Source organism: Spermophilus citellus, assembly GCF_964194105.1.
Source record: "Spermophilus citellus genome assembly, chromosome: 4".
NCBI classification, from domain to species: domain Eukaryota; kingdom Metazoa; phylum Chordata; class Mammalia; order Rodentia; family Sciuridae; genus Spermophilus; species Spermophilus citellus.
The window spans coordinates 26,902,828-26,930,024 of record NC_138185.1 but is presented as its reverse complement, the minus strand read 5'-3'; the positions used below and the strand labels follow the sequence as shown (position 1 = coordinate 26,930,024).

The window sequence follows — 27,197 nt, the reverse complement described above, 5'->3', positions numbered from 1 at the left end:
CCGGCTGAGCGGGCTGGGCATCGGCCTGGGGGTCTCGCTCCCCCCACCAGTTCTAGGAGAAGAAAGTTGAGCCCCAAACCCAATAGGAGGCTCCGGCAGGCACGCGAGCAGGGAGTGGGGGGACTTCCTCTAGTTAAAGCTGGGTGTCCACACTGGCCCCTTCAGAACTGGGGCAGAGGGAGCACACTGCAGGCAGGAGGGCGGCTGCCGGGGACTCACTCTTTTTTTTGCGCCCCCTTCCCCGTGTCCCCATGTTCCTGACCCCGCCCGCTCAGGACTGCTCCCCCTCTGCGCCCCTCAGTTTCTCCCTCTCACTTTTCTTTCCCTTTCTTTGCCTGCCGGGGGGCTCCCTTTTTGTGTGCCTGGATCTCCCTTCCTCCCGTGGGTGCGGGAGTGCGTGCGGCCACTTTCTCAGGCTCTCTTTCTTCTCCCTGTTTGTCGCTGGTGTCTTTTTGTCCTTATCTTGGCCCCTCTGCGTGCATCTCTCTCTTTCTCTGCATGTTTCTCTCTCTCTCTCTCTCTCTCTCTCTCTCTCTCTCTCTCTCTCTCACACACACACACACACACACACACACTCCCCTTTCTCCGTCTCTGCGCCTTTCTCGCCCTCACTTTCTCCCTCCTGCCTGCTCGCCGTTCCCCGCGCCTGGCCTGCCCCCACCGCCGCCGGTTCGGGGGAACGTGTGCGGAGCGATTGTCCTGGGGGACATTTGATGGATTAGAGCGCTGAACAGTTCCATTGCTAGGGGACCACCTGATCTCCTCCAGCCTGCGTCCCATATAAAGCCGGCAGCCGGAGTGCTGAGCACAGCTCCAGCGACCGCCTGTCTGCACGCCGCCGCCGCCGCCGCCGAGCCCGAGCGGGAGCCCGAGCCGAGCCGGGGCCGCCGCCACCGGGGCCGGCTCCGAGAGCCGCCCGCCCGCCGCCCGCCCGCCGGGAGCTGTCCAGTGCTGAAACCGCGCGGACAGCCAATCGCGCCCGCTGGCCGCCTCCCCCCACCGGGCCCGCGCCAGTGCCCCCCGCCGAGCCCCCCGCCAGTTGCGCCATGCCGCGCTCCTTCCTGGTGAAGAAGATCAAAGGGGACGGCTTCCAGTGCAGCGGGGGGCCGGCCCCCACCTACCACCCCTTGGAGACTGCCTACGCGCTGCCCGGCGCCCGGGGGCCGCCCGGGGACAACGGTGAGTGGGACCGGGCGGGGGCGGGGAGAGCGGAGGGAGCTCGGCCCTCCCCAACTTGGACGCGAGGAGGGGCGCGCGCGGCAGGGAACCCCGGGAGGAGATCGCTCCGGCTGCCAGCGCCTCCCGGACTCGCCGAGGGCCGGCCGGGCGGGCGGGGCTGGGGCCAGGTCGTACAAAGGGAAAGTCACAGGGTCGGCCCATCCCACAGCCACGCGCCAGCCGGGACTTTGAAAGTTGTGGCCCTGGAACGGGCTGGAGTGAGGGGGCCGATGGGAGACTGCGGACAGATGGGGAGCTCAGGACCGCCGGTGCTGGGGGGCTCCTGCACAAGGCAGTTTGAGGGTACCCCCTCCCCGTGGGAGGACGGAGGCCAGCTGGCTGCCCACTCCCGGTGGGGAAAGTAAAGGGGCCTGACTACCAGTCCCCGGGGAGGTGGGGTCGGCTCCCTGGGGGTGGCTGGATGCACCCCCTTCCTTCAAACCTGCTCCCCCTGGTGATGCCAGGCGAGTGCTCTCAGACCCCCTCTCTAAATAACTCTTTTGTTACCCTCAGCCACACGCCTGCCAAAGGCTGGGCTGTCCTAGGGACTGCAAAGAAGAGGGGATTTCTGGGAGGGGTTCCCCCAAAGTGGTTCCTGGTCCCCTGAGCTGCACTCCTTCCCCATCGCCAGCTTCTTGCCCCCTCCAGAGCCAGCCCGGCTGCTCCCCGTGAGCCTCCCCGGCTGCCTGCCCCACCCCCACCCCCACCCCTTCTTAGAGCAAGTTCCCGCAGGGACAAGGGTTTGGGGGACGAGAGAGGTCATCCTGGCCGCAGAGGGGGTGATCTCTGGAGGCTAGGGAGGAGACTGTTTCTGTGGGCCCCCATCTCCATCAAGGGTATCACAAAAGGCCTCCCCTCTGATGGCCCCCTCCAGGGCAGGTGCCTGGAGAGGAGGAGTCACTTTGGTAGTGACAGATCTGACATCAAGTGTGGCATCAGCTTTGGGGTGTGTGTGTATGAGAGAGAGAGAGAGAGAGAGAGAGAGAGAGAGAGAGAGGGAGGGAGGAAGAAAGGGCTAGGGATGAAGGATGCTGAGATGGCAAAGACAGGCATCCTGGAGGGTGGGGGCCCCCTGCCTCGGGATTCCAAGCACTTTGCTCATGTTCCCACACTTTGCCAAGCCAGGTAGAGAGAGGGTGCTGGGCAAAGGGCCTTGTGACCTCACCAAGGTCAAAGAAGTTAGGGAGTGATCAAGGACACAGCTTCAGCCCCCAAGCCCCTGGGCTCCCCCAGCTACCCAACACATCCCCCTTCTCTTTAGCCACACACCCCTTATTCTACTCTCCTCTTCTCTTGGCCCTGGGCTCCATGGGGTGGCGGGCAGAAGCTGAGGGACATGGCTGGGCTGAGGCTGGTAGGACAGAGGGTGGACCTGGGGCCATGCCAAGGCTGGGGAGTATGTACCGGAAGCTGGTAGAATTGGAAATATCTGCAAGATGAATATGGATCCCTTAGGGGGTGACACAAAGCTCCAGGATCCCTCCCACTGAGGTCCCTTTGGTCCTACCCCTATGCCAGCTGAGGAAACCCAGAGAAGCTAGAGAATTTCCCACGAAAAGCCAAAACTGTGGGATGTTTCTTGGAGAATGCCTGGCCTTGAATTCAGTCCAAACAGGTTTTGAAAGGAACCCCCGAATGAGTGGTAGGAAGCAGGGTGGGACAGTGGTATTACTGCCGAGATTCCGTCAGGTTTGACACCCCAGAACCCCTTATCTTTGAACCCCTTTCCCCCAAAGGACTCCAGACCAACTCACTGGCCTCTGGGGAATCCTTGGACTGGCCGGATAGCCTAGCCTGAAACACAGGGGGCCTGGACTCTAGGTCTCTCACCTGCTGTGTGACCTTGGGCAAGTGTCTTCCCTTTTCTGGTTCTCAGCCTCCCCGGCAGTGAAAGGGTTTGGATGTCATGCACTAAACATCCTTCCAACTTTGACGAGCTCAGCTTCTGTGAAGGTCAAGTGTGGTTGTGAGAGACACTATAGACACCTGGACAAGGGCCTAACCAAATGCTGGGAGGCCATTGTCAGGTTCCCTTGGGGCTCTGGGAACATATGCCCCTGGTTGAGGGTGGCAGAGTTTCTGCAACCCGGCATTTTTCTTAGTTTCTTAGTCTCAGCAGGCTGCCCACAGTGAGGACAGGCACTCTGACCTGGCCACCTCAGCTGTGTCTGCGAGGGACAGTCAGTGGGGGGGCGGGGGCGCTCAAGGCCGGGAAACACAGGGTCCGCCTCGTCCTGCTTTCAGGAGCATCTCCCTTCCTGGGGTGTGGCCAGACTGGGCAGTGAGGCCCCCGTCGCTCCAGGGCTGGGTGGGGGTGGGAGGTCCTGGGGGGTCCTTGGAGACCCCGCTGGCTCCTGGTGGCCCTGTTGTCTCTGCTCTGCCGGAAATAACCTTGCTGAGCGGTTGAGGGAAGTGTGAAAAATTGCTGAGCCGACGTTTTTCTCTCTCCCAGCGTGTGTAAGTGTGCTGGGTAAACAAGGAGAAAGGAGGGGGAGAGGAGCGGAGGGAGGAGGGGGAGGAGGGAGGGGGAGGGCCTGGGGCTGGGGCTGGAGATAGTTCCAGTTATTAGAAAGATCCTCTTACAAGCCCTTCCTGCAGCTCCCGCTGCAGGGTCAGGATGAGGCTGGTGGGAGGAGAACCGACTGGGGTGGGGGGTAGTGGGGAGCTGTCAAAGTGCAGGTCAGAGGAACCTCAGGTTCCTAACTGATAAAGATGCAGGACCCCAAATTAAAGAGGTGTGCCCCAGCTCCAGGAGCCCCCGGGATTGCTAGAGAATTCCTGGAGGTTCCTCCCACACAGGCGCACAGGCGCGCACACCCTGAGGCCCGCCCTGCTCCGCCTTCCCACGCCCGCCTCCTCAGCCTCCGCCTCCTGGCTGGGCACAAGGCACCGCAGGTGTACCTGGACTCCGGGTTGCCCCCAAACCCACAGAACCTCAAAATAGGAAGGGACATGCCCCAGTGGAGAAAGCTCTGGGTCTCTCTGCAGAGTTCCTGAGGAGGAGGGGCAAGATCCAACGTCCCTGTCCCCTCCAACGCAAGGCCTCCTGTCTCCTGCCTCTCGGGCTCCTCCCCTGCCCCTGCCCCCAAGGACCCTCGGCTTCCTCTCTCTTCCCCTGGTGATTCTGAGCAGCCTGCCTTTGAGATGCCAACCCATATCCTCCTAACCCCCACAGCACCTCCCTCCGCCTCCACCAAGCCCAACCTCCTCACAGCCCAGCCCTCCCCCCAGGGTGACGTGGGGCCCTCCACCACCCCCAGAAGGCGGCCATTCATGACACTGTGTGTAGTGGTCTCCACGACCCCCTGAAAAGGACGTCTCCTAGAGCGTCCACTTCCGCCTCACCCTCACACTTAACTCTGAACTCCAGCTGGGAGTCAGGGTCCCTCCCTCTGCACCCCAGCTCTCCCCTACCCCCAAACCCTCTCAGCGCACCCGACCCAGGCAGAGGAAGGATCAATGCCAATCCAATAGCGCAGCTGTCTGCCCTCTGCAGCCACAGGAAGCCTCCCAGCAGGCCGAGGAGCGCTCCTGCTTCTACCCCTGGGTCTGTCTCGCTGACCACATCACACCAGCACTCCCCTTGATGGCGCCGAGTTGTCGCTCCAGGCCAGGCTTGGGAGCCGGCTGAGGAGCCCCGGTTACTGCACATTACCTGAGGAAGTCCACCTGGGGAACAGGGATGAAAAAGGGCTGCCCCGATCCCCTGACAGGGGTAACCCAGAGTAGGCTGGGGAGGCGCCTGAGGACACACAGCAGAGCCACCAGAGTCCTCTATAACCACAGGCCCCTGGCATCTTCATCTTGGTCCAGATCTAAGATCCAGATTAAAGACATGTCGGAAGTCCAGATCCGATATCCGGTCCAGTATCCCAAACCAGATCTGAGGTCCAGGTCCTATGTCTATGTCCAACTCTAGGTCAAGGACCAGGCCCCAAGTCTAGGTCCAAGATCAGGGTCTGAAGTTACAGGTACAAGTGTGGTATCCAGGGCAAACTCCATGTCCAAGTTCAAGTTTCAAGGTCTAGGAATTGGTCCAGGTCAACCTTTTGGGTCTGGGATCAAGAGCCAGGTCCAATTTCCAGTTCAAGGTCATATCCAGATTTATTGTCAAGCCTGACTGACTAGTCTTAGCTTTGGTGGCCTTAGCCAGTCTTCCCTGCCCCAGCCTCAGTTTCTCTCTCACGGAATTGAGCAATTGAACATGACCTCTCACAGCTCTTTCTGGAGGCGTGGAAGTTTGACTTTCTTACGACCCAGCAGGGTTCAGTGGGACTGTGGACATCGGGGGCCCACAGTCCCCACCAAAGCCTGAGGTTCCGAGGGAGATGCTGCAGGCCCACACTGAGCTGCCCCACCTTGGACAGTCTCAGCCTGTGATTCTGAAGGGAGATCAGGAGAGTGCCCAGAGTCCCTTATGACAGCCAGCAGCTGACATCCCCGAGGCCCAGCCCCACCCCCACCCCCCCACACACAGTGGGCAGAGGGCGGGAGGGCTGGGAGGGTGCACTGCACCCAACAGAGGCAAAACTAGGCATCGAGGGTACCCCAAATCACCAGAGCATAGGTGTTCCCCCCCACCTCTCCTGTGGGTGCTTCACCCGTGTGTTTTGGGGACCCCTCAGCCTGGAGGTTCTCCGGGATCACAGTGAGATGATGCTGGGCACGGTGAGGCCCTAGACCTCTGGGCTTCCTCCCCAGCTGCAGTTTCCCTTGGAGAAAAGTGTTCCGGCAGCCTCTGGGTAGCAAGGGTGTGGAGTGCCCCGCCACAGCACCCTCCTGGGGCAGAGGGAGGGCAGGGCAGAAAGCAGGAGGCCTGCAGAAGAGGTGGGGCACTGCCACACACCCATCCTCAAGAGGAGGCCCAGCAGAGGCCAGCCAGAGACCCTCCCAGGGGCGGAGGAAGCTGCTCTTCCACCCAGAGCCGAGCAGCTCAAGACCTAGAGAGGTTCCCTCCCATCTCCAGACCCCTTGAAAGGCTTTCCTATGGGTTCCTGCAGAGCTAGGGACCTCCCTGTGGGCCACAGGAATTGGGTCACAGGAAAGACCAGAATATGGGGAATACCAGAAGGTTAGGAGGACATGAGGAGGGGTCCTGGAATTCTCTAGCAGCTCCCTGGGTGTGGGTCAGTGGGCAACAGCCCCATAGCCCTGGTCAGGTTGCGCCTACCTCCCTAGACCCAGGGACCCCTCCCTGTGGGCAGATGCACCAGCTGCCAGGCCTTTGGAGGAGGTGGGTGTCATTTCTGGTCCAGCGCCCAGGGAACCGGGAACAAAGATGCTATAACAAGGGGAGGGGGAGGTACCGGCCCCTGTGCCCAGCTCTGCAAGCAGACAGGAGAAACTATTTTTATCCCGCTTTGCTGCTGACAGACCTGGCTTTCTGCTCAGCTGGCTGGAGCTAATTCTCGAGGCCCGAGGCCCTGGCACAGCAAGAAGCAGCTCTAAATATACCCATGCAGCAGCCCCCATCGCCCCCCAGCGCAGGCCAGGCCTCCTCAGGAAACCAGGCCACCTGGGAAGCCGTCTCCCACTGGGCCCCTCTCTTTTCCTGCCCATCAGGACAGGGAGGATGGGGCTTGAGTTGCCTCAGGCAGCCTGGCACCCTGGGAGTCAGGGAGATACTGGGGAAAGGAGCCCGGGCTGGCTCCATTAGGAAAAGGAGACCACCCTGACTCTGGTGAGAAGTTCTGTGTGACCTGAGGTAGGTCAAGGGCCCTCTCTGGGCTCGGGCTTCAGCAGAAGGGCCTGGGAAGACTTATCTTAAACTTGAGCTCATGTGCATGAAGCACTTAGCAGGGAGCCCTGCACACAGTATGTGCTCAATAACTGTGAGTCATTACTGTTAAATATTATTTACAAAAATTCACAGGGTGCTGGAGCACTTTCTAGAACAACAATTTCTCCCTATTCCAACACCCCACCGCCCCGCGGGATACCACCTTCCCTCCCCAGCAGGCTCTGCCCTCCCTGGGCCTCTGGGGCAGTACAGCATGGTGCCTGGTGCACAGGGAGGGCTGGTGCTAGCTAGAAGGCAGGTGGTCCCAGGATCTGTTATGGGTCCCCACTCCCATCCAGGGGGCAGAGCAGCTGAATGACACAGTATCTGCAGAGGACCCAGCAAATTGATTTTCATAGATTTCCTTTTCCAGAACTCCTTTGGCCATATATATATATATATATATATATATATATATATAAATGGATTCTTTTTTTTTTAAATTTCATTAGTTATTGACGGACCTTTATTCATTTATTTGTTTATATGTGGTGCTGAGAATCGAACCCAGGGCCTCACACGTTAGGCAAGCGCTTTACCACTGAGCCACAACCCCAGCCCCATAAATGGATTCTTGATCTTCAGTCTAAAACATCAAGACTCTTGGGCAGGAAAAACCAAAGTCATTCTCAGGTCACATGTGTACATCTCTGTGTTTCTGAGCCCTTCCCATGCCCCTACATAACAGGTGTAAATCAGGTAACCATCTCTCAAATGGGAAATTTCAGTCCAAAGAGGCAGCATGACTTGCCAAGGGTCTCACAGCTAGGGTTCTTTGTGCATGGGCCAGGGTGACAGCCAGGTCTCCTTTCTTTCAAGTTCCAGCTCTTCTGGGCCTCTATTAGGACCCAAACAAAAGGGAACTGTCTCAACCTAGCAGCCAGGAGACAGGCAGCTCAGCCCTCTAGTCACTCCTGAGACAGAGAAAGCACCCAAAACCTGTCTGTATTCCATGCACGGGGGAGAACATGGTTTAGAGTGTCCTAAAGGATTTTCCAGGGTTGAGGCCCAGAGAGAAGTGGCTTTCCACAGTCACAGAGCAGCTTGAGATACCTCTGTGTATTTCCTACTCTCTGGCAGATTAGGATGTCACCAGAAAATGTAGAAATAATATTGATCCTAGCAGCTTGAGAGGCTAGCTATTATGGGCCTGGCCTTGTACAAAGCACTTCACCCCCCATTAACTCATCCGGTCCTGTTAGGAACTCCCATATACAGATGTACGAAGCAGAGATTGAGGAACTTGCTCAAGCACACACAGGGAGATGTCTGTGGATCTGAGAAAAATGAAGTCGAGTTGAAGGAGCAGGGAGTGGAGAGGACACAGGGGATCACTGATTCATCCACAATGCAGAAAGTCTTCAGAGCATCCCAACCTTCTTCCCACAGACTGAGCCCAGAGAGGATCAGCAACCTGGTCAGCCTCAAAGCAAGTTTGAAGCGCCTTCTAACATGACCAAACTTGCATACGATGCCCCCAACCCATGTCAAACTTCTCAGCCACTGGGCAATCAGGTCTGCCCTGAAGGCCACCCTGAGGCTTGTTCTGAGGCACCCCTAGTTCTATAGAAAGACATCAGCATCAGGAGTAAGGAGTTGCAGTGCTGCCATCTGCCAGCAGAGGGCGCCGTGGGCCGCACACTCATTCTAGTGAGGGCCCCAAGGTTCAGGAGTTCCTGTGTACCAGAAGTTTTCTCATTAGCATGGGAGGGAGGAAATGACCCATTCTGGAGGAGGAAACAGGCCCAGAGAGCAACAGCAGGTTTATCAGAGTGTACATCAAGAAAACTGAAGCACAGACATGCAGCCGGGGAGACTGTCATTGTGACTGGTAATAGCTGACATGTGTTGTGGGTCACTGGGGGCCAGGCAAGGGGCTGCAGTCCTGGATCTGACTTCCTGCTGCATGACCCTAGGCATGTTGCTTAACTTCCTTGCGCCTTGGGGTTCTCATCTGTAAAATGGCAGGGTCAGGAGAGGAAAACACACTCGTGTGTGACAAGTTAGTGTCCTTGGAGCGTCGGTATTATTCACTTATTGCTTGTTCACTGGGGGACTCCTTAGTGAAAAGGTAGAGGCAGACAGAGGGCAAATCGTTTGTCCAAGGTCACACAGCTGGGAATGGTAAAGCCAGAACTCAATCCAGGCAGTCTGGCACCAAAGTCGTGCTCTTTACCAATATGTCATTCTTCTTTAATAATAGAACAGTGCAAAGCCCGGGACACATGATCATTCACGGCCTCCGAGCGGATCCCATACTCTCCTCATTTCCAGAAAAAAGACCCCAAAGCACAGAAAGATGGACTCGCCCAAGGTCATCACCTAGATAGAATCTGTGTTGGGGAACCAGGTCGTCCTCACCTTTCAATGGCCCGGGCCACGTGAGGTGCAGACCTGTCCTCCCTACAGCAGACCCTGCTGGGCTGCCGGGCAAGTCTTTATCATTCATTCCTCAAATACTTATCAAATGCCCACTGGCTGGGTCCCTCGTGGTAAGTGGCAGCTGAGTCACAGACCCTTCTTCAGGACCTCCAGGGGTGTAGGACCTCAGGGGGAGCAGTGCACCTGGGCAATAAGGACCACCGCCACTTGTACCTCAGGTTCCTTATTTGTAAATAAGGACTGTTGGGGTGATATGGGTGGGGATGGGAAGGAAGCACTCAGCCCAGAGCCTGGCACCCATCGTGTGCTCGGTCACCACCATCGGTGATTACCATGCAAGAGGACTCAGGAGGAGGAGGGGGTCTGGAGGCCTGGCAGTCATTCAACCCAGTCCCAAGCAAACCCGATGCACGCTCTGGGAGCTGAGCACCAGGCCACTACCTGGCATGGGAGGTGGGACAACCTCGACACCAGAGGCAGGTGGAAGCTGGGCACCTCCTCCCCCTTGGATTAAAATCTGCCACCACCACTGCCCCCACCCCGCTTCTGACCACAGAGCACCTTGCACCTGAGTCACCCATGCCACAGCCCACAGCCACCTCTAAGCATAGGGCCCTGTACCAGTTGCTGAAGGGACGGGGAAGATAAGAGCACACCCTCACCTTCAGTGCCGGGGAGACTTTGCCCCGTGCCCACCCAAATGCCAAACAAGAGGCAAAACCCTAAAGGCTGAGTCAGCCAGGCCCCGTGACTAGAGGCCCAGCGGAAGTCTGGAGGTCACAGGAATCGGGCCTCAGGATTACAAAGCCCAAGTCTCCCACCTGCTCCCTGGAGAGGGGGCGGTTACAGATCTCAGAGGTCAGATGCAGAGGGTCCAATGGGATTTGCCACTCCCAGGCTGCAGAACCTCAGAAAGGGGTCCCGACTTCTATTGTTCTCTGCAATGAAAGGACAATGGGAAACGCTGGGTAATTAAGTGCCAGGATGATAAGTTTGTTAATGCCTGCCAGAAACCCTCCAGGGAGCCCAGGGAAGGTGTGGACCAGGCAAGGCCACCTGAGGCAGAAACAAGCGGAGGTGGCCCCTATCCTCCAGAAGCCCCTATGGCATCCCCTAGGGAAGAGCCAGCCTGCCCATCCACCAGTCACTCAAACATGTGACAGACAGGATTTCTGGTCCAACTCCAGCCAAGGGCAGGAGGAGGGGGAGGCGATTGTCATGGGGGCTCAGGAAGACTTCTAGAGCGCAGGGCAGAGCAGGTTTGGGAGCAAACACAAGGAGGTTCCCTCTATGCCAACAGCTATTACATGCCACACACTCGACCCCCTGTGAATCCTCCAGCAACCCCAGGAAGTGGGTCTCAAAGGAGTGCAATTGGTCTATGCCACACCTAGTCATGGCACACCTACTGGGAGCCAGACACTCTCGCACAGATCCAGCCCTGGGAAGCTCAAAGCATAGAGCAGGAGGCAGACAATTAAATAGTCTTCAGCGAAGTCACTTTTTCAAGCAAGTAAAAGGCATAATTATAATAGCTAACATTTATATAGCAATTATTGTGTGCGCTTTCTCAATTTCCTTACATGTAAAATGGGGGCTCTAATAATACCTACTTCCTGTGGCAATTAAATAAGTTAACGTATGTAAAGCATCAAGGCAGAGCCTGGCATACAGTTAGGGCTCCATACAGGACACCTTCACTGCCATCATTTACTTGGTCCTTCCAACGACGCTGGAAGGTTTTTAAGTGAAACTTGTAATTCCAGCCTGGCCTGGAACTCCTGGGCGAAAGTGATTTTCCGCTTCAGCCTGGAGAGTAGCTGTAACGACAGGCATGCACCATGTTTGGGTGGGAAAGCTGAAATCCATAGACGATATAGGACTGGAAAAGCAGAATGTTCTTGGACAAAGAGAACACAGGGTTTGAAACTTGGCTCCACCTCTCACTGCTGTTAGTTTAGACAGATTGAATGCCTTGCCTCAGTTTCTTCACCTGCAAAGTGGTGTAATAACTACCTTCAAAGCGTGCGACACTGTCTTACAAGCGGCCATCATTCTCCAAGTGCTGCCACGGGGTCTCGGAGCTAGGGGGCGCCGGGACGGACGGGGTCAAAGAGGAAAGCCTTCCCCCGGGGCCTCGGCTCAACATCCCTCTCCTCGCCCCTCCAGGTTATGTCCCGCACTGCCTGCCCCCAAGCAGCTACGATGGCGACCAGAAGCCAGGCCTGGAGCTGGCGCCGGCCGAGCCCGCGTACCCGCCCGCGGCGCCGGAGGAGTACAGCGACCCCGAAAGCCCGCAGTCGAGCCTGTCCGCGCGCTACTTCCGCGGGGAGGCGGCCGTGACCGACAGCTACTCCATGGACGCCTTCTTCATCTCAGACGGGCGCTCGCGACGGCGGCGGGGCGGGAGCGGCGGGGATGCGGGGGGCGCGGGGGACGCCGGGAGCGCCGGGGAGCGCACGGGGCGCACGGGGGCGCCGGCGGGCGGCGGGCACCGGCACGCGTGCGCCGAGTGCGGCAAGACGTACGCCACGTCGTCGAACCTGAGCCGCCACAAGCAGACGCACCGCAGCCTGGACAGCCAGCTGGCGCGCAAGTGCCCGACGTGCGGCAAGGCGTACGTGTCCATGCCCGCGCTCGCCATGCACGTGCTCACGCACAACCTGCGCCACAAGTGCGGCGTGTGTGGCAAGGCCTTCTCGCGGCCCTGGCTGCTGCAGGGCCACATGCGCTCACACACCGGCGAGAAGCCTTTCGGCTGCGCGCACTGCGGCAAGGCCTTCGCCGACCGCTCCAACTTGCGTGCGCACATGCAGACGCACTCGGCCTTCAAGCACTACCGCTGCCGCCAGTGCGACAAGAGCTTCGCGCTCAAGTCCTACCTCCACAAGCACTGCGAGGCCGCCTGCGTCAAGGGTGCCGAGCCTCCCCCGCTGCCCCCCGCTGGCCCGGCCAGCTGAGCCTCTCGCCCGGCCGGGGCGTGGGAACTTGCTCTCCACGCGCCCCGGGCCCCCCACCTGCGCCCGCAGCGCCCTCTCCAACCCCCAGCTGCGTTTCCCTGCCCACGCCCCTCGCGGCGACCCCCATCCTGGCCCGGAAGTTTGTTCTTCAGCCCCCAAACTCACACCTCACTTCTGGAACTGTCTCCCCCAGCGCGCCCTATCCATACCATCCTTTCCTGTCACCGCTTGGACCTTGACTCCACTGTCGGCCTTCAAGGCTCCCAACTCAGGCACCAGGTCCGCAAGTCTCCCAGGTCCCCATTCAGACCTTGCACCGCTCTTTCAGACCTTTCTTCTCAACAAAGTCTCTGACCATTCCTCTCTTGAAGTCCCCAAATCGAAGGCCTAAACCTACCCACGTCTGCCACAGTTTCCCCTAATCACATTAACTCAGGCCCGGAAGAACACAGTGAACCCCAGGCCATGCCCTGGGCCTCCCTGCTGGGTCTCCCTGTGTATTTCCACCTGGGGATCTAGTTTGAGAACCCTCCTTTGGGTCTCAGTCTGTTCCATCCCCTCCATGCCAGGGCCTTAGATCTAGCTATTCACTCACCCCCACCCCTTCCATTTCTCACCTTTAATCTTGGGGGGGTCCTCACCACTCATCCCCACTTCCTGCTCTGTCCGGATCCCCTCCCTCTACAGCTCTCATTCCCTGACTTTACCTAACCTAGAGCGGACCTGAGGGGCAGTTCAGGGCCCTGCCCGCTCATGTAGCCCATGTCCCCAGGACAACCCCTCCCTGGGCTTCAGCCTGGAGTTACCCACTCCCCAGATTCTCTGAGCACTTTCCTCCATCCCCAGGACTACAGGTACCCCTCCTTATTTTCGGAATGGGGGACGCCTGGAACACCTCACCAACGTCCCCAACCTTTGTCCAGCTGGGCCCTTCCAATTATTTATTTGTGTATTTATTTATCTATTTATTTATCTATTTATTATTCTATTTATCTCTTGGCCTCACCCAGGGACAGTCTGACTTCCCCAGCTGGACTGGGGGGTCAGGGAACCAGGCAAGGAAAGGGACAGCAAAGGCTGCCCCTCCCCTCCACCACACACACACACACACACACACACACACACACACCTTCTGGTCTCGGGAGAAGCCCCACCCTCATCAGAGCCTGCACTCAATAAGGAAGAGGGCCCCAGAATGAGAGGGGAACCTGCTGACCCTCAACTGGCAGGGAGGGGCGGGGAGGGGGCACCAGGAGATCCTGTCACGGGGCAGGTCCCCGCCCTCCTGAGTCTTCCACTCCTGTCCCAGGGAGCCCGGAGAGAGGAGCCTCCTCGTTTTCTTATTTATTCCTCTTCTCGAGGGACCCCAGGTTCCAGGGACCGACTGAGCCCCGGACCCCTCTGGGGCCCGCTCCCCGGGAGGAGCGCTCTCTCCCGGCCACGTCTATGCAACTCTCCCGGGCAGAGGGCCTAGGGCTGCCAGCCGCCGGCCCGTTGGCTGCCACTACCTCCTCCGCCGCGCTTTTGCATGCCCGCGTGAGGACCGAAGCACACACCTCCACGCGCACGGGCCCTGGCGCCCTCTGCTTTAAGCACACGCCTCTGCCCCCTTCGCGGGCGAGTCCTGGACTCTCCCACCCCTCCCCCTCTCTAGCCGCAAAAGAGGGTGGAGACTGGCGCGGCCCCAGCTGCAGGGGCCCCTCTCCAGGGCTTCAGAGAGGTGGGCGGAGCTTTGTCCTGCTCCAGGCCCCCTGGGAAGGGAGACTGCGGGGACGGTGGGAGAGAGAGGGGTCGCAGAAGCAATTATGGAGGGTGTTGACCCTGTAAATAGGAACTTCTGACAGCAATAATTTTCCATGCATGCTAAGCCTTTTGGCCATATTTTGTATGAGCGCTTGGCGCTCCCCCTCCCTCCCCCTCCAACTCATCCCCAGACCCTCATCCCTTGCCCACCTTCAGCAGTATTACTTGTAACACAATTCAGGGATATTAAAGGGACTTTGGCCACTTGCCAGCGCCTCCAGACCTTGTGATTGTGGGGTAGGGGCGTCTGAGAGAGAGCTGGATTTTCCCATTCCATTCCCCCTCTCTGGAAACTGACCAGCCTGTAGCTGCCACCTGGGGTTCCCTGCGTGTGCAAGTCCCAGGCATTCTCAATCCTAAATATACTTCAAAGAAGGGTTCAAGAGCCACATTAACAACAAGTGAATGAAGCCAGTCCCCGGAGGACATTAGGGAACGGTGGAGCCTGTGACTAATTGGAAAGAGTGTGTCTCCCCTCCAACAACTGCAGTTTGAATTGCACCTGACAAACAAAGCCAGCGGTGGGCGTGTTTGTGCCTGACAGCCCGCTGATAACCCATTTTCTTCCCCACTTTATCCCCAGATCCACACATGTATATGGTCATGCGGGCAGCAAATGCAAGCATATAAAACTGTTGGCTTTGGCTCAGCAGTCAACTAAAACCGGCAAGATGCCCCTAAAGCTTTTGAGCTACCTATCACCAAAAGTTCAGGAAGCTGTCGAACAACCAGATTCTTGGTGATCTTTCAAGATACAAATCTGTCCTTGCCTTACTAAAAAACTTCACTGAAGCTCAGTAGTAGAGTGCTTGCCTGGTGTGCCTCAGGCCCTGGTTTGAGTCTAGAAACACCAAAAATAAACAGAAAAACAACCTCAGTGGGACCACAATCTCCGGCCACTAGCCCCCAGTCCCAACACAGGCTCACCAAGAAGTTGGGCCCTTGTGCCTTGAGGGGGTGTTTGGCCAATGCCAGGCTGGACCTACACCTCTGCTGGGCCTCCTTGGGGTTCCTCCTTTTCTAGCAGGGCACTCACTTTTTAACCCCTCGCCCTGGTGCCCTTCACACACTTCAAGACAGGTGCTGCTCCCTGAGAAGTGTGCTAGGTGTTGCCACCAGCAAATGTAGGGCTGGGGCTGGGGCTCAGTGGTAGAGCGCTCGCCTCGCAGGTGTGAGGCGCTGGGTTCCGTACGTAGCACTGCAAAAATAAATAAATAAATAAAATTAAGGCATGCTGTCCATCTACAACTACAACAAAAGCTAAATAAGAGCAGAATAAATGGTAATGGTATCACATAAAATAATAATAATAATAATAATAATAATAGCAGATGTGGGGCCACCTCCAGTCCCCAATGGGGTCTTGAGGGGCAGGGCACCTGTTGTATTCTTCAGCCCTCCACTCACAGCCCTCTGCACCTGCACACCGTCCTGATCAGCTGTTGCTTCCATTATATCTATTTTAGGGGCAGGGAAGGGAAACCACTCTAGATCAAATCTTATATGCATGTATTAGATCCCTGTGAAGCAGAAAATGTTTAATACAAGGAACTGGCTGCTGACTAAACTGAACTGACAGATGTAACATCCTCAGCTGGACATCCAGAACTCCACATCAGAAGTCCAGTAGCCAGGAGAGCTACTTCCCCTTCCACAATAAGAAACGGAGGGGAGTCTGCAAAGCAACTCTGAGTTCAAGGCCACAGCACAGGACACACGAGAACACAGGGTCCGCATCCCTGGTCAGCACCAGAGATGGGGAAGGCCCTGCCACGGGCTGGGTGGCTATCTCCCATTGTGCTGTGGCTCAATGCTGCAATGCAGCTATAGAGCTCTGCAGCATCTCCAGGGCCATCCTCAGAGTAGCAAGAGTCAAAAGCAGTAGGAATACATTCCCTGCCCACTTCTGCCATCCAACTTTCATGGAAGCGCGTCCGACTGGCAGAAGTTAATTCACTGCTAGTAACCTTGCCGCAAAGCAGCCTGGGAAATGAAGTCAGCTCTCCTCCCAGGCATCTGGAAGGCACCCTACAGGGAGGTGGGAATGGATGCTGGTGCCCCCCAGCAATGTCCAGCCCAGTTTCAGGGATGCAACACCCACTCCATCCCTCTCCCTCCCTGATTAGCAGCCATGCAGTCTGGGGACTGACATCAGCTAAAGAGATGGTCTTGACTGGTCTATGAGTAAGAACATCCCCCATGCGCTCAGAAGGGCATGTGAACCACGTCTGACCAATGAGATTTCAGAAGAGGATTCTGGAAGCTCATGGAAAACTTTACTGCTGCCTTTCCCCTCCCTCTTTTTGTTACTGGAAGCTGAACACAGAAGCACTTTAGTGCTGAACTGCATCCCCACATCCCCATACCTTTTTCAAGTTTTTGAGACAGGGACTGACTAAATGGCTGAGCCTGGCCTCGAACTTGCGATCCTCCTGCCTCAGCCTCCTGAGATCACCCTCACTGGGATGACTGGTATGTCACCAAGCCTGCTGCTTCCTCTATCTTAAAAGAAAGGTAGTCCAGGGCTGGGATTGTGGCTCAGTGGTAGAGCGCTTGCCTAGCACGGGCCGGACCCAAGTTCGATCCTCAGCACCACATAAAAATAAAAGGCATTGTGTTGTGTCCATCTACACCTAAAAAATAAATATTAAAAAAAAAGGAAAGTAGTCCAGTCTCTCTTCCCCTTGAACATGAACAGGGAAGCATGTCTCCTGACCATAAAGGGAACCAGCCTTCGCCCGAAGCCTACACCATGAGTGATACAGCAGGGCCACGGAGAGAGCCTGGGTCCTTGGTGACCTCAGGGAGAAAATGAAAGACCACCCTGAAACTTCACAATCTATGAGGAGTGGCTTTATTGTTTAACCATTTTGTTTGCTCATCCTAGATGTGGATGCCTATGAAAACTTAAATGTAGTGTATAACGTATAATTGTATAATGTATAATGTAATTACCCAAGAGTAAGAATATAATTATAATATTAGTATATATCCAGGGCTTGTGCGTATCATCAGTCATAATAATCAGCTCTCGGTGATGACATCCAACCTATGTTGATGCCCCTGTGTCGATTTCATCAAAATATTCACAAAACTGAGTGGTTAAGGGGTTCTGACGGCTGAACGGGGACCCTGTTACCTGCAGCCCAGGGCAGCTCAGCTGGAATAGGGATGCTGTCCCCTTTCACGGTCCCCTCGAAGAAGCCGCAATTCTCCTCCAGCGATTCCGCCCCTGAGTGGTGCCAGCATCACCCAGACTGAACAATCTCTGAACTCACTTTTCCTGGAGGTGCAGCTTCACCCACCGCCAAGGGGCAGCCTGCCGCCATCAGCTGGTTCACTTTGGCTTCTGTCACTTACAAAGAAGAGTCTGAACTAACGCCTCAAAACTACTCTGGAAGTGCAGACATGGAGATCGCCGAGATCTGTCCGTCATTTAAAATGTTCAGGATGCTTTGCACTTTCCTAAGGACTTGACTTCACATCATCTCTTCTTATATCTCCAAGACCCCTCAGATGAGGTGACATCACGCTGTCCACTTTGCAATCAGGAAACTGAGGCACAAACAGGTGACTGGCCAGAGATCACGCACCTGAGTTTTAAGCCAGGCAAGGTGCAGAACCAGAGGCGGTGACCCCACGTCACCTGCCCCTTTGCCTCAGTTTTGGCTCCCTGATAGCAAAGTCTGGGTCTTGAGTGCAAGGTGTTTACATGGGGGGACCCCAGAAGGCAGAAATGAGGGGCAAGAAGAATAGGGCAGAGGGTGTGTTAGTGAGGCCACTGTTGTAGCCAAGGGCTGCCGACTGCTGGTCTTGGAGAAGGTTCTAGAAAGGTCCAAATGGTCTAGAACACTCCTCAAGTTGCCCACCTGGGATGGCAGAGATCAGCACCTGGAGAACACCTGCTGTCCCTCTCTGGTGTGTGCCTGTGTGTGGGCAGAGCTCCCCAAGGATGGGGATGTGAGGACACAGGGGCTCAAGTCTGAGCTTGCATGGAACTTCGCAGCACAACTGCAGATGAAATCAAAGGTGAGTCGAGGGGGGAGCCAGTGACAGCAGGCCTGGTATTCATCGGACATCTGCCCATTGCTTAGCCATGTGCAGGTGGCTCAGAGCAGGCTAGCCCCAGGAGGATGACTAAGGGGTCCCCTCTCAGCCCTCACAGTCATCCCAAAGAGTGCCAGGCCCCTGCACTCCTGTTTAAGCAGCTCAGCACATGGCATGTCCCAGGAGGATGTGAGTAATCTTGGGCAGTCACATGACTCAAGCTGGCCAATCAGACTGAACGGAGGAAGAATTTCATATCACCATTGCTGGGAATGGATTCTCTCTTTCCTCCTGGATGTGAACAAAGACGGAGATTGTCCCGTTGGTCCTGGAACTCATCTTGTGACCATAAGAAGCAGCAATGGAAGAGCAAACCTGCCTCAGCACCCCAAGGAGCTGCTCAGCGTGCACCCAAGATCCCAGAGGAAGAGGCAACTCTTCTACGTGAAATTAAAACAGAACTTAGGAGGTCAGCAGAGGGGACGAAGATGGAGAGGAAAACAGGGAGACAGGGGGCCGCTCAGGATAAGCATGACGGCTGTGGTGGCGCCCGCCTGTGATCCCAGCAGCTCAGGAGGCTGAGGCAGGAGGATCGCAAGTTCAAAGCCAGCCTCAGCAACTTAGTGAGGTCCTAAGCAACTTAGCGAGACCCTGTGACTCAGCCACCAAGTCTCCCAGCTGCTGAGTCACCTCCCTGCCATGGCCCAGACACTGGAGAGAAGAAACACTAGTCCCCCGCGTTCCCATCTGAGTCACTGACCCACAGAATCTGGGGATAATAAATGACTGTTTTATGACACTGATTTTGGAGTGATTTATTTTGCAGCAATAAAAACCAGAACAGCTCCCAAATAAGCCACCCACACACGTCCTTACATCAGGGTCTGCTTTTGAGAGCATCCAACCTAAGGGACAATGATGTCGGGTAGATGTCAGAGTTTCTCCGGCTTCCGGTTCTAGGCCTGTGAAGGTGAGATGCCCAATTCATCCCAACAAAAGGATGATGTCCGAGTCACATTGGCTTGGGGACACACAGACCAACATAAAGGAAATGCTGACTGGGCAGGGCAAGTCAAGTCCTCTGGCCCGCCCCCCAACCCCAGAAGATGGGGTTGCCTTGGCAACCACAGGGTCCCGAGAGTAGAGGGAAGGAGGAGCCCACAGGAGAACTAGGTTGCTGCTACCAGGCCTCCTCAGTTCTGTTCTGAAATCGTGGGTCATGCATTTCAGGAAGGGCAAACCCTTTTGAGCCCAAAGGTGAACACCAGTCAAGCTAAGGCAAACATGGTAATTTTACTCCCCTTGCCAGGGATTGGTTTGGACATGGACATATAATTCTTGATCCTGAAGGGGCAGGAAGGGGAACAACAAATGATAGGTTTATTCACTCTTAAAAAGAGGCATAAAGGAATGTCCTAACTTCCATCTTTAAATGTTATATAGTTATGTGATACTTGGAGCTACAGCAGCCACCTTGGGACCATGAGGGGTAAACCTAAGGAAAATGGTACCAAAAGATGAACAGAAGAACCTGGATTTTTGATGACACTTTTCAAATTTGGATACAGCCACCTCCAAGCTTTTGTTATGTGAGAAAACAATTTAAGCCAATGTGACTTGGGACCTGGGTGTCTCAACAGAATTTGATACCAGGATCAGGGCCTCACTGAGGAGGCCCCCAATGACAGAATTGGGTCAAATCTCCACTTTTCCACTCCAGCAACTATGATCCTGCCTTCTTTACCTCCTATACTGAGGAAGTAGTTTGGGAAGGGACAGCTTCTCGTTGAAATTTGCCAATTCTCCATAATCCTGGGGCTAAGAGGATCCGCTCTTTCTGAGATAGGGTGTGATTCAGTGCTCACAAGGATTATGTTTGGGAACTGCAGAAAGGGAAAGGTCAAGGTCAAAGTCGTGAGGACTTCAGGGTTCCAAAATTTGGTGAGAGACCCATAATGCACCAGGAAGGAGCTCAGGCAGCTCAAACATCCAGCTGCATTCTCTGCTCACACAGCTTTGAGGGATGGGCAGTGTGGCCTCATTGTACAGATGGGGTTTAGAAGGTGTTGTAACAGAAAGGCCCCCGGCCCTTGAGCTTCACCCCGCTCCCTGCATCTCTGGTTTTCCCCTGCTGCCAGGGTGGGTATTATGCACGAGAGTGTCCACAGGAAGAAAGCCAAGCCATCCACGTCCCTGCTTGGAGCTGGGGGCTAGGTGGCCTCCCCTTTGCCCTCAGATAACTTCTCATTTCAGCTGATCTACTTTGGACGCGTGTTCCGAAGCCAGGCCCACTTCCTAGGTGGCGTTTGGATGATGGGATGGGACACTGTGGAGCTCTGGGCAGCGCCAGCACTGTCCAGAATGGCTCCCTGGGGCAGTTACTGGTGCTGAACAGGGAGCCAGCGGTGGAGCGGAGAGCGGCCTCGAGGGCCAGGTAGACAGGATTTGAGCCCTGGTTCCGTCACTTATCTAGCTCTGTGACCCAGGGTAAACCGTGTAAACTTCTCTGTGCCTCAGTTTCCTCTTTTGCAAAATGGGAATGATCATCGTCCCTACCTTGCAGGGCTTGTGGTGGGGGGGGGGGCGTAAATAAATCAATCCACCCGCAAAGTGTCCCGAACTGCGCCTGCACGGTCAGTGCCACGTCCCTACCGTTCCTGGAGTCGCCACGGTCTCACCTCGGTGGCAGGCGTCCCCGAGGCTCCGACGCCGGGGGCGGACGCGCCCGCGGTTTTGCCGACTCATCCTGGCTCTGCAAGTCCGGCCGCCGCCCCCTCCCGCCCCAGCGGGCCTGAGTCACCCTCGCTGTGCGTCACACTCGCTCCTCCCGCCACGCGACCTGCAAACTCACCCTGAGTCAGCCCGCCCGGGCGCTTCCACTCCCGGGGCCGCGGCCAGCGCCGGCGGAGGGGCGCCCCCCAGCGGAGACCCGTGATCGCGCGGGTCGCGGGCGCCGGGGGAGCGGGGCGTGTGCGGGTGGAGACCGCGGGGACCGGCCGGACCACTGCGGGCCCGGGGGAGGTGCCTGCCTGCGGCCCCCACCGGCGGCGCTGAGTGGTACGGCCCGGCCGGAGGTGAGGCCCGGGAGGCGGCTGGGCTAGCGGCGACCGCGCGATGGGGCTGCGCGCTGGCGGCAGGACTGGCGCCAGCCGGGGGGCGCCCGAGGGTCCCGGGTCGGGCAGCGGCGCGCAGGGCAGCAGCATCCACTCGGGCTGCATCGCTGCGGTGCACAACGTGCCGCTGAGCGTGCTCATCCGTCCACTGCCGTCGGTGCTGGACCCGGCCAAGGTGCAGAGCCTGGTGGACACGATCCGGGTGAGTCCCCGGGGAGGCCGTCCGCGAAGGGAGGGCTCGGGAGGAGGGAGGTCGCGCCGGACGCCAGGTGGGACTGGTTCCCAGCGTTGGCTGTGTGACCTTGAGCAAATGGCCGGGCCACTCTGGGCACTCTGTTTCCTCGTTTGAGCAAGGAGGGGATTGTAATAGATGATTAAAATAATGATCGCTAACTTATAAAGATAGCGCTTGCCGTGACGCAGGAGCTGTTTTAAGCCCTTAGCTTCTTGTGCCAACCCTGCGAGGCAGATGCTGTCCCTAAAAACGGAGGTACAGGCGGATTCCAGCAACTTATTCAAGGTCAGGCACTTGGAAAGTGGCGCAATGGGAATTCACACCCAGGCCGCCTGGCCCCAATACCCAGCTGGCGGCCACCACCCTATCCAAAGATAAGCCATGACTTTCCACCTGTGACAGGGCAATGGAACTGGGTGTGTCATGTCCGCGGGAGGGCCCCGTCTGGAGGAGAAATGGGAGAGGACAAGGGTTAGCTTCATCCCAGAGACACAGTGCTCAGGAATGCGGGAGTGGAGCCCTGGCTGGGAGACAGGGCCACTGGGCTCCGATTGGGAGGCAGAGCTCGAGGCTGTCTGAGCAGTTTAGCAAGATCCTGGCTCAAAAAAAAGTTAACAGTCTGGGGGTGTGGTCCGTGGGAGCCCAGACACCTAGCTGGTGCGAGGCCCTGGGCTCCATCCCCAGTCCTGCCAAAGGCAAAAGAGGGCTGGGGTGACCCTCCCTGCAGGAAGGGGGACACTCAGGAATATGTGTCACATTAGGCCCAGGTGGCTTCCTGTCCCCTTCTCCCAGACCCTTGGAAAGTGAGGGATGGAGGAGATGAGGGGTGGGGACACTTCTAAACCCCACCAAACACCTATACAGCCAGCCCCGAGTCCTAGAATGTGCACTCTGTCCCCACTGCCTAGAGCCACTGCTGCGGAGAGCCACAGCACCTGCTCCGCTGCTTGCCATAGGTCTCTGTCCCCTTGACCACCTTGCAGATGGAGCCTTGGCCTCTTGCTCCCCCCGTTATCCTGAGGTGTTGTGGATAGCACTCATGTCCACCAGAAATTGTGTGTCATATTGTTCTGTCTCCGTTGTGTGAACTCCACAGGAGCAGGGACTCTGTGGTCTTGGCTGTGGCCTCAGCCCGGCCCCAGGACCTGGCTGTCAGTGGAGGAGGTCCAGCCCTGCACACCCTCCCCACTGCTGGGCCTCTGTGGGGCCTCTTTCCCTGCGGGAAACTCTTGTGCATAGCCTCTGACTCTCCCTCAGGCCTCCTACCTCAGGGTCAGCCTCTTTCCTGCCCTCCCTTGCTGGATTAGGGGTCCCCTGTGTCTGGAAGCCCCCTGTGACCCCACCAGCATGGCTGTGGTCCCCCTGGTTGAGACGCCCATCTCTGGTGCTAACGGTAGCCTGGGTGAGGCAAGGATCGGCCTGCCTCCGCTAACTTTCTGACTGGACTCATTTTCTTCGGCCTCAGTAGCCCGTCACCATAGAGTTCCTGGCTTAAAGCAATGCTGAGGTCCTGCTTCACAGTCCTGTGGTTCACAAGTCCAGAGTGGGTTCCACTGGGCTGAAATAAGGTGTCAGTGGGGCTGTGTTCTGGAGGCTCCCAGGAGAGTCCGTTTTCTTGCTTTTCCAACTGTGACACTGTGAGGCTGTCCCCGCTCACTGGCTCTTGGCTATTTTTGTTGTTGTTTGTTTGGGGGTTGAGCCTGGAGGCGCTTTAGCATTGAGCTACATCTTTGTCCTTTTTGATTTTTTTATTCTGAGACAGAGTCTCACTAAGTCACTTAGGGACTCGTGTAATTGCTGAGGCTGGCCTGGAACTTGCGATCCTCCTGCCTCGGCCTCCCGGGCTGCGGGGGGGTTACAGACATGCCCCTGTGCCTGTGACTCACGGCCTCTCCACATTGCTTCACTCCAGCCTCCACTTGTGCCACCGTCCTCCACTCCTAAAAACCCTGGTGAGTCCCTTCAACCCATCTGGGACATCCCACCATGACCTTCTGTCTTAAGATCCTGACCTTAAGTCCATCTGCAAAATCCTTTCTATCCTGTAGGGTGACATATTCACAGGCTTTAAGGATTAGGACTTAGACATCTGTAGGGATCCTTATTGTGCCCACCCATTATCCGCCTGCAGGGCGGTGTAGACGCTTCCACTAACATCTCTCGGGCACCCACTCACCACCTCCTTAGCAGCCACCCTGGTGGGTGCCTCAGTCCCACCTATGGGTGAGCAGCAGTGTTCAGAGTTGAGGCCAATGCACAGGATCCCCCAGCCGCTCAGAGCTGAGACCAAATTTGGGTTTTCCTGGTTCCAGAGCACTGGCTTGTGACCGCGTGCCTCATGCTCACTGGGGCAAGGTGGGGTCGTGAACCATCAGCCAGCTCCAGAGGGGTCCTGTGGGCCAGTGGCAGAGGCCTTGCTTCTAGGCCAGTCCCACGTATCAGGGTCTCCCTAGTGTGCTCACCCGGCTCCCTGCTCTGCCCCAGGCTCTCCCCACCTAGAGGATACCCACCCGATGCTCGGGCCCTACTGGGAAATCGCCTTCGATCCTCCTCTTTCTCTTGCCCTCCTAGCCACCCTCTCTGCCTGACGCCTCCGACCTGCCTCCTACACAGGTCCCAGAGCTGTGCCCTCTCCCGGTCCCCCCACACCAGCAGCCAGGACAGCATCTTCTGCTGATCACCTCTGGAGGCCTCTCCTCTGTCCACCCTGCTAAGTGGGCTCTGGGCACATTTCTAGAATGGCATCCCATCAGGTTCAAAATGCTCCAGCCCTCCAGGTACAATGGGGCCTGCCTGTAATCCCAACCGCTCCGGAGGCTGAGACCGGAGGATCGAAAGTTCAAGGCCAGCCTCAGCAATTTAGTGAGGCCCTAAGCAACTTAGGGAGACCCTGTCTCAAAATTAAAAATAAACAGAGCTGGGGATGTGGCTCCATGGTTGAGCACCCCCTGGGTTCAATCCCTGGTACAAAAACAAACAAGCAAAAACCTCCTGACTGCACTCCTTCACTCTGCCTCATCTGGCTTCTGCTTGACCTCTCTGATCGCTCTGCCTCCTTGATGCTTTGAATCCACTCTGGTCACACTGGCCTCCTCCTCATGCCTCCACCACAGTGGTCCCACCCCAGGGTATTGCGTTTGCTCTTCCCGCTGCCTGGAATGCTGTTCCTCAGGTAGAAGCCAGCAGACATTATGGCCCGTGGAACCCCGGAGCTGCAGGAGGTGTGTCTGCGTCTCCATCCCCATTTGACAGGGCAACTGAGGCACCAGTGAACAGCCCGAGTAGCCGAGCTCTGAACCCAGGCAGTTCGTCTAAACTGCTCCCACCGCTGGCTTCCCAGATGCATCTCTGTGTCACTGTCCCCTCTCAGAGCCCTCAAGGACCCCTTCCCTGTCTTGTCACCTGCATTATTGTCTTCCTAGCCCTTACCACGCAGCGATCCCTTCTTGGCTCCACCTGTCCCAGTAACCCACCGCCCCGTGTGCACAGGGACTGTGTCTGTCTTGGCTGTGCCTCGTCCCCAGGGTCTAGGACAGGGCCAGATGTGGAGTGTAGGTAAGTGACTCCCCACCGGGGCTCCTGGCAGCTGCCCACTGCCCTGGCGTGGACCCTCTCCCGAGGCCGAGGCTCAAGCTGCCCTCGTGGCGCCTCCAGCCTGCACACCCTGGCCTCGCCCGCCCGCGTGAGCTCCCTGTTGGAGCGCCACTCTGGCCCGGGGCCGTGCTCACTGCCCTGTGCCCTTCTCTGCAGGAGGACCCGGACAGCGTGCCCCCCATCGACGTCCTCTGGATCAAAGGGGCCCAGGGGGGCAACTACTTCTACTCCTTCGGGGGCTGCCACCGCTACGCGGCCTACCAGCAGCTGCAGCGCGAGACCATCCCTGCCAAGCTGGTCCAGTCCACCCTCTCGGACCTGCGGGTGTACCTGGGGGCCTCCACTCCCGACCTGCAGTAGCAGCCTCCTCCCACCCCAGGAGCCCAGAATTCCATCAGGCCCAGCAGGCCCAGCAGGTGGGGCCACGCAGAGGATGTGTGTGGCTTCTTTGTGCCTTGGGGGATCGGCTGACTCTGGCTCTGCCTTTGCTGACGGCCAGGCCTTGGACTCAGGCAGAACAGGGTGGGAGCCCCAGTTGTCACCTCTGAAAGTATGATCGTGGCCTTATCCTCTAAGGACTGTTGAAGATGAAAGGAGAAAAGAGATGGACTTGGAGAGCTTCGAGCTGCTGGGCTCCAGAGTCCCAAGGACAAGGCCCTTCTCACACTCTTCATGATACCTTGCTCTGTGATTACGTTCGGCTGCAAGTAAAGGAAAGCCCAGGTTCCGGTTAACAAGGAGAAGTTTATTTTTCCACACAGCACGAATTCTGGAGACAAATGGCCCAAATGGTGTCATTTCAACAGCACAGTGAGAGCAGGGCTTATGTCTCTGTGATCCTTTTGCCCTGTCCTCCTTGTTTGCTACTTCATGGTCACAAGATGGCTGCTGTGTCTCCAGGAATCGTGTCTGTCTTTAAGGGAGAGGTGCTGCTAAAGAGGAAGGGACAGGTCACCTGGGCTGTCAATTTCTACCAGAAAGTCAAACCTCTTCCAGAGGCTTGGGTCCTGCCTGCCCCCTCCCCTGCATATATCTGCTTAGGTCTCCTGGGCCGGCCGTACGTAACTGCAAAGAAAGGTAAGGCAGCAGGGAACAGAACTGTCATGGTTGAGCACACCAGTCATGTCCCATCTTCTGAGACCGGCATGTTGCCTGCTGAAATAAAATTGGGATGCCAGGAGAGAGGAGGAGCAGGGTATTGGTGAGACTTCACTGTGTCAGAAGCCTTCCGTCCTTAGCAGCCCAAAAGTTATTTCTTTACGCATAATTCTGTGGGTTGGCAACTTGGGCTGGGCAGCTCTGGTGTCCTGCCTGGGGCTATCCTCAGCTGTCACCTAAGCCGGGGCTGGATGGGCTGGGTTAGCCCTACTTGCTTGTCAGGCAGATGACTGGCTGTTGGCCGGGGTAGCTTGATTCTCTTCCAACAGGCTAACTCAGGCTTGCTCACCAGATTTTGGCCTCAAGATTCCAAAACAGTGAGAACTAGAACTTCTAGAACTCTAGATTAGGGACTGTGACAGTGTCACTTCTAGGTTCTTTTGATCAGAGCAAATCGCAAGTCTTTGTCCAGAGTCAAAGGATAGAAACCACTACACCTCTCCTTGCAGGGAATTGCAGAGAACTTGGGGCCATTGTTCATCTATCACAAATAGGTGTCAAATAACTCCTCCTTCTCTCTCTCTCTCTCTGTCTCCCCACACACACCTTGGCCAGTCTTATGTCACTAAGACGATGTCTTGGTCCTCAAAGTCTAGGGGACGAGGTGATAAGGCAGAATCTGGGTCTCCAAGGGCCAGATCCACTCTAGTATGGGCATCTCATCAGCATGGGTGAGATGAGATTGGCCACGTGGAACATTCCAGAAGAATTCCAGAAGGTTGCAGAGTGAGGTGGGGCTTGCTCTCGCTGGCCTTAGGCAACTCAGCCACTTGGCAACTCCAAGCCTCAGTTTCCCCAGCTCAGTAGTGAGGACAACAGCTTTCCCCATCCATTGGTGGGCGTCCTGGGGAATAGGATTGGAAAGGTACAGAATGCAGTATGGCATCCTGGATTAGATCTTGGAACAA

General features: G+C 56.7%; 2 protein-coding genes across 2 annotated transcripts; both read left to right on the top strand.

The window, feature by feature from the left end:
* Positions 1-1,046: 1,046 nt before the first annotated feature.
* Positions 1,047-13,385, top strand: SCRT2 (scratch family transcriptional repressor 2; the record flags this gene model as incomplete). The annotated part of the gene is made up of 2 exons (XM_081291484.1): positions 1,047-1,179; positions 11,549-13,385. 2 exons carry the CDS (start codon positions 1,047-1,049, stop codon positions 12,337-12,339), a joined length of 924 nt encoding a protein of 307 aa, XP_081147610.1. The 3' UTR covers positions 12,340-13,385.
* Positions 13,386-21,158: 7,773 nt separating this feature from the next.
* On the top strand, positions 21,159-25,953 carry SRXN1 (sulfiredoxin 1). The gene is made up of 2 exons (XM_081290124.1): positions 21,159-21,504; positions 25,288-25,953. Exons 1-2 carry the CDS (start codon positions 21,304-21,306, stop codon positions 25,489-25,491), a joined length of 405 nt encoding a protein of 134 aa, XP_081146250.1. The 5' UTR covers positions 21,159-21,303; the 3' UTR covers positions 25,492-25,953.
* The last annotated feature ends 1,244 nt before the right edge of the window (positions 25,954-27,197 follow it).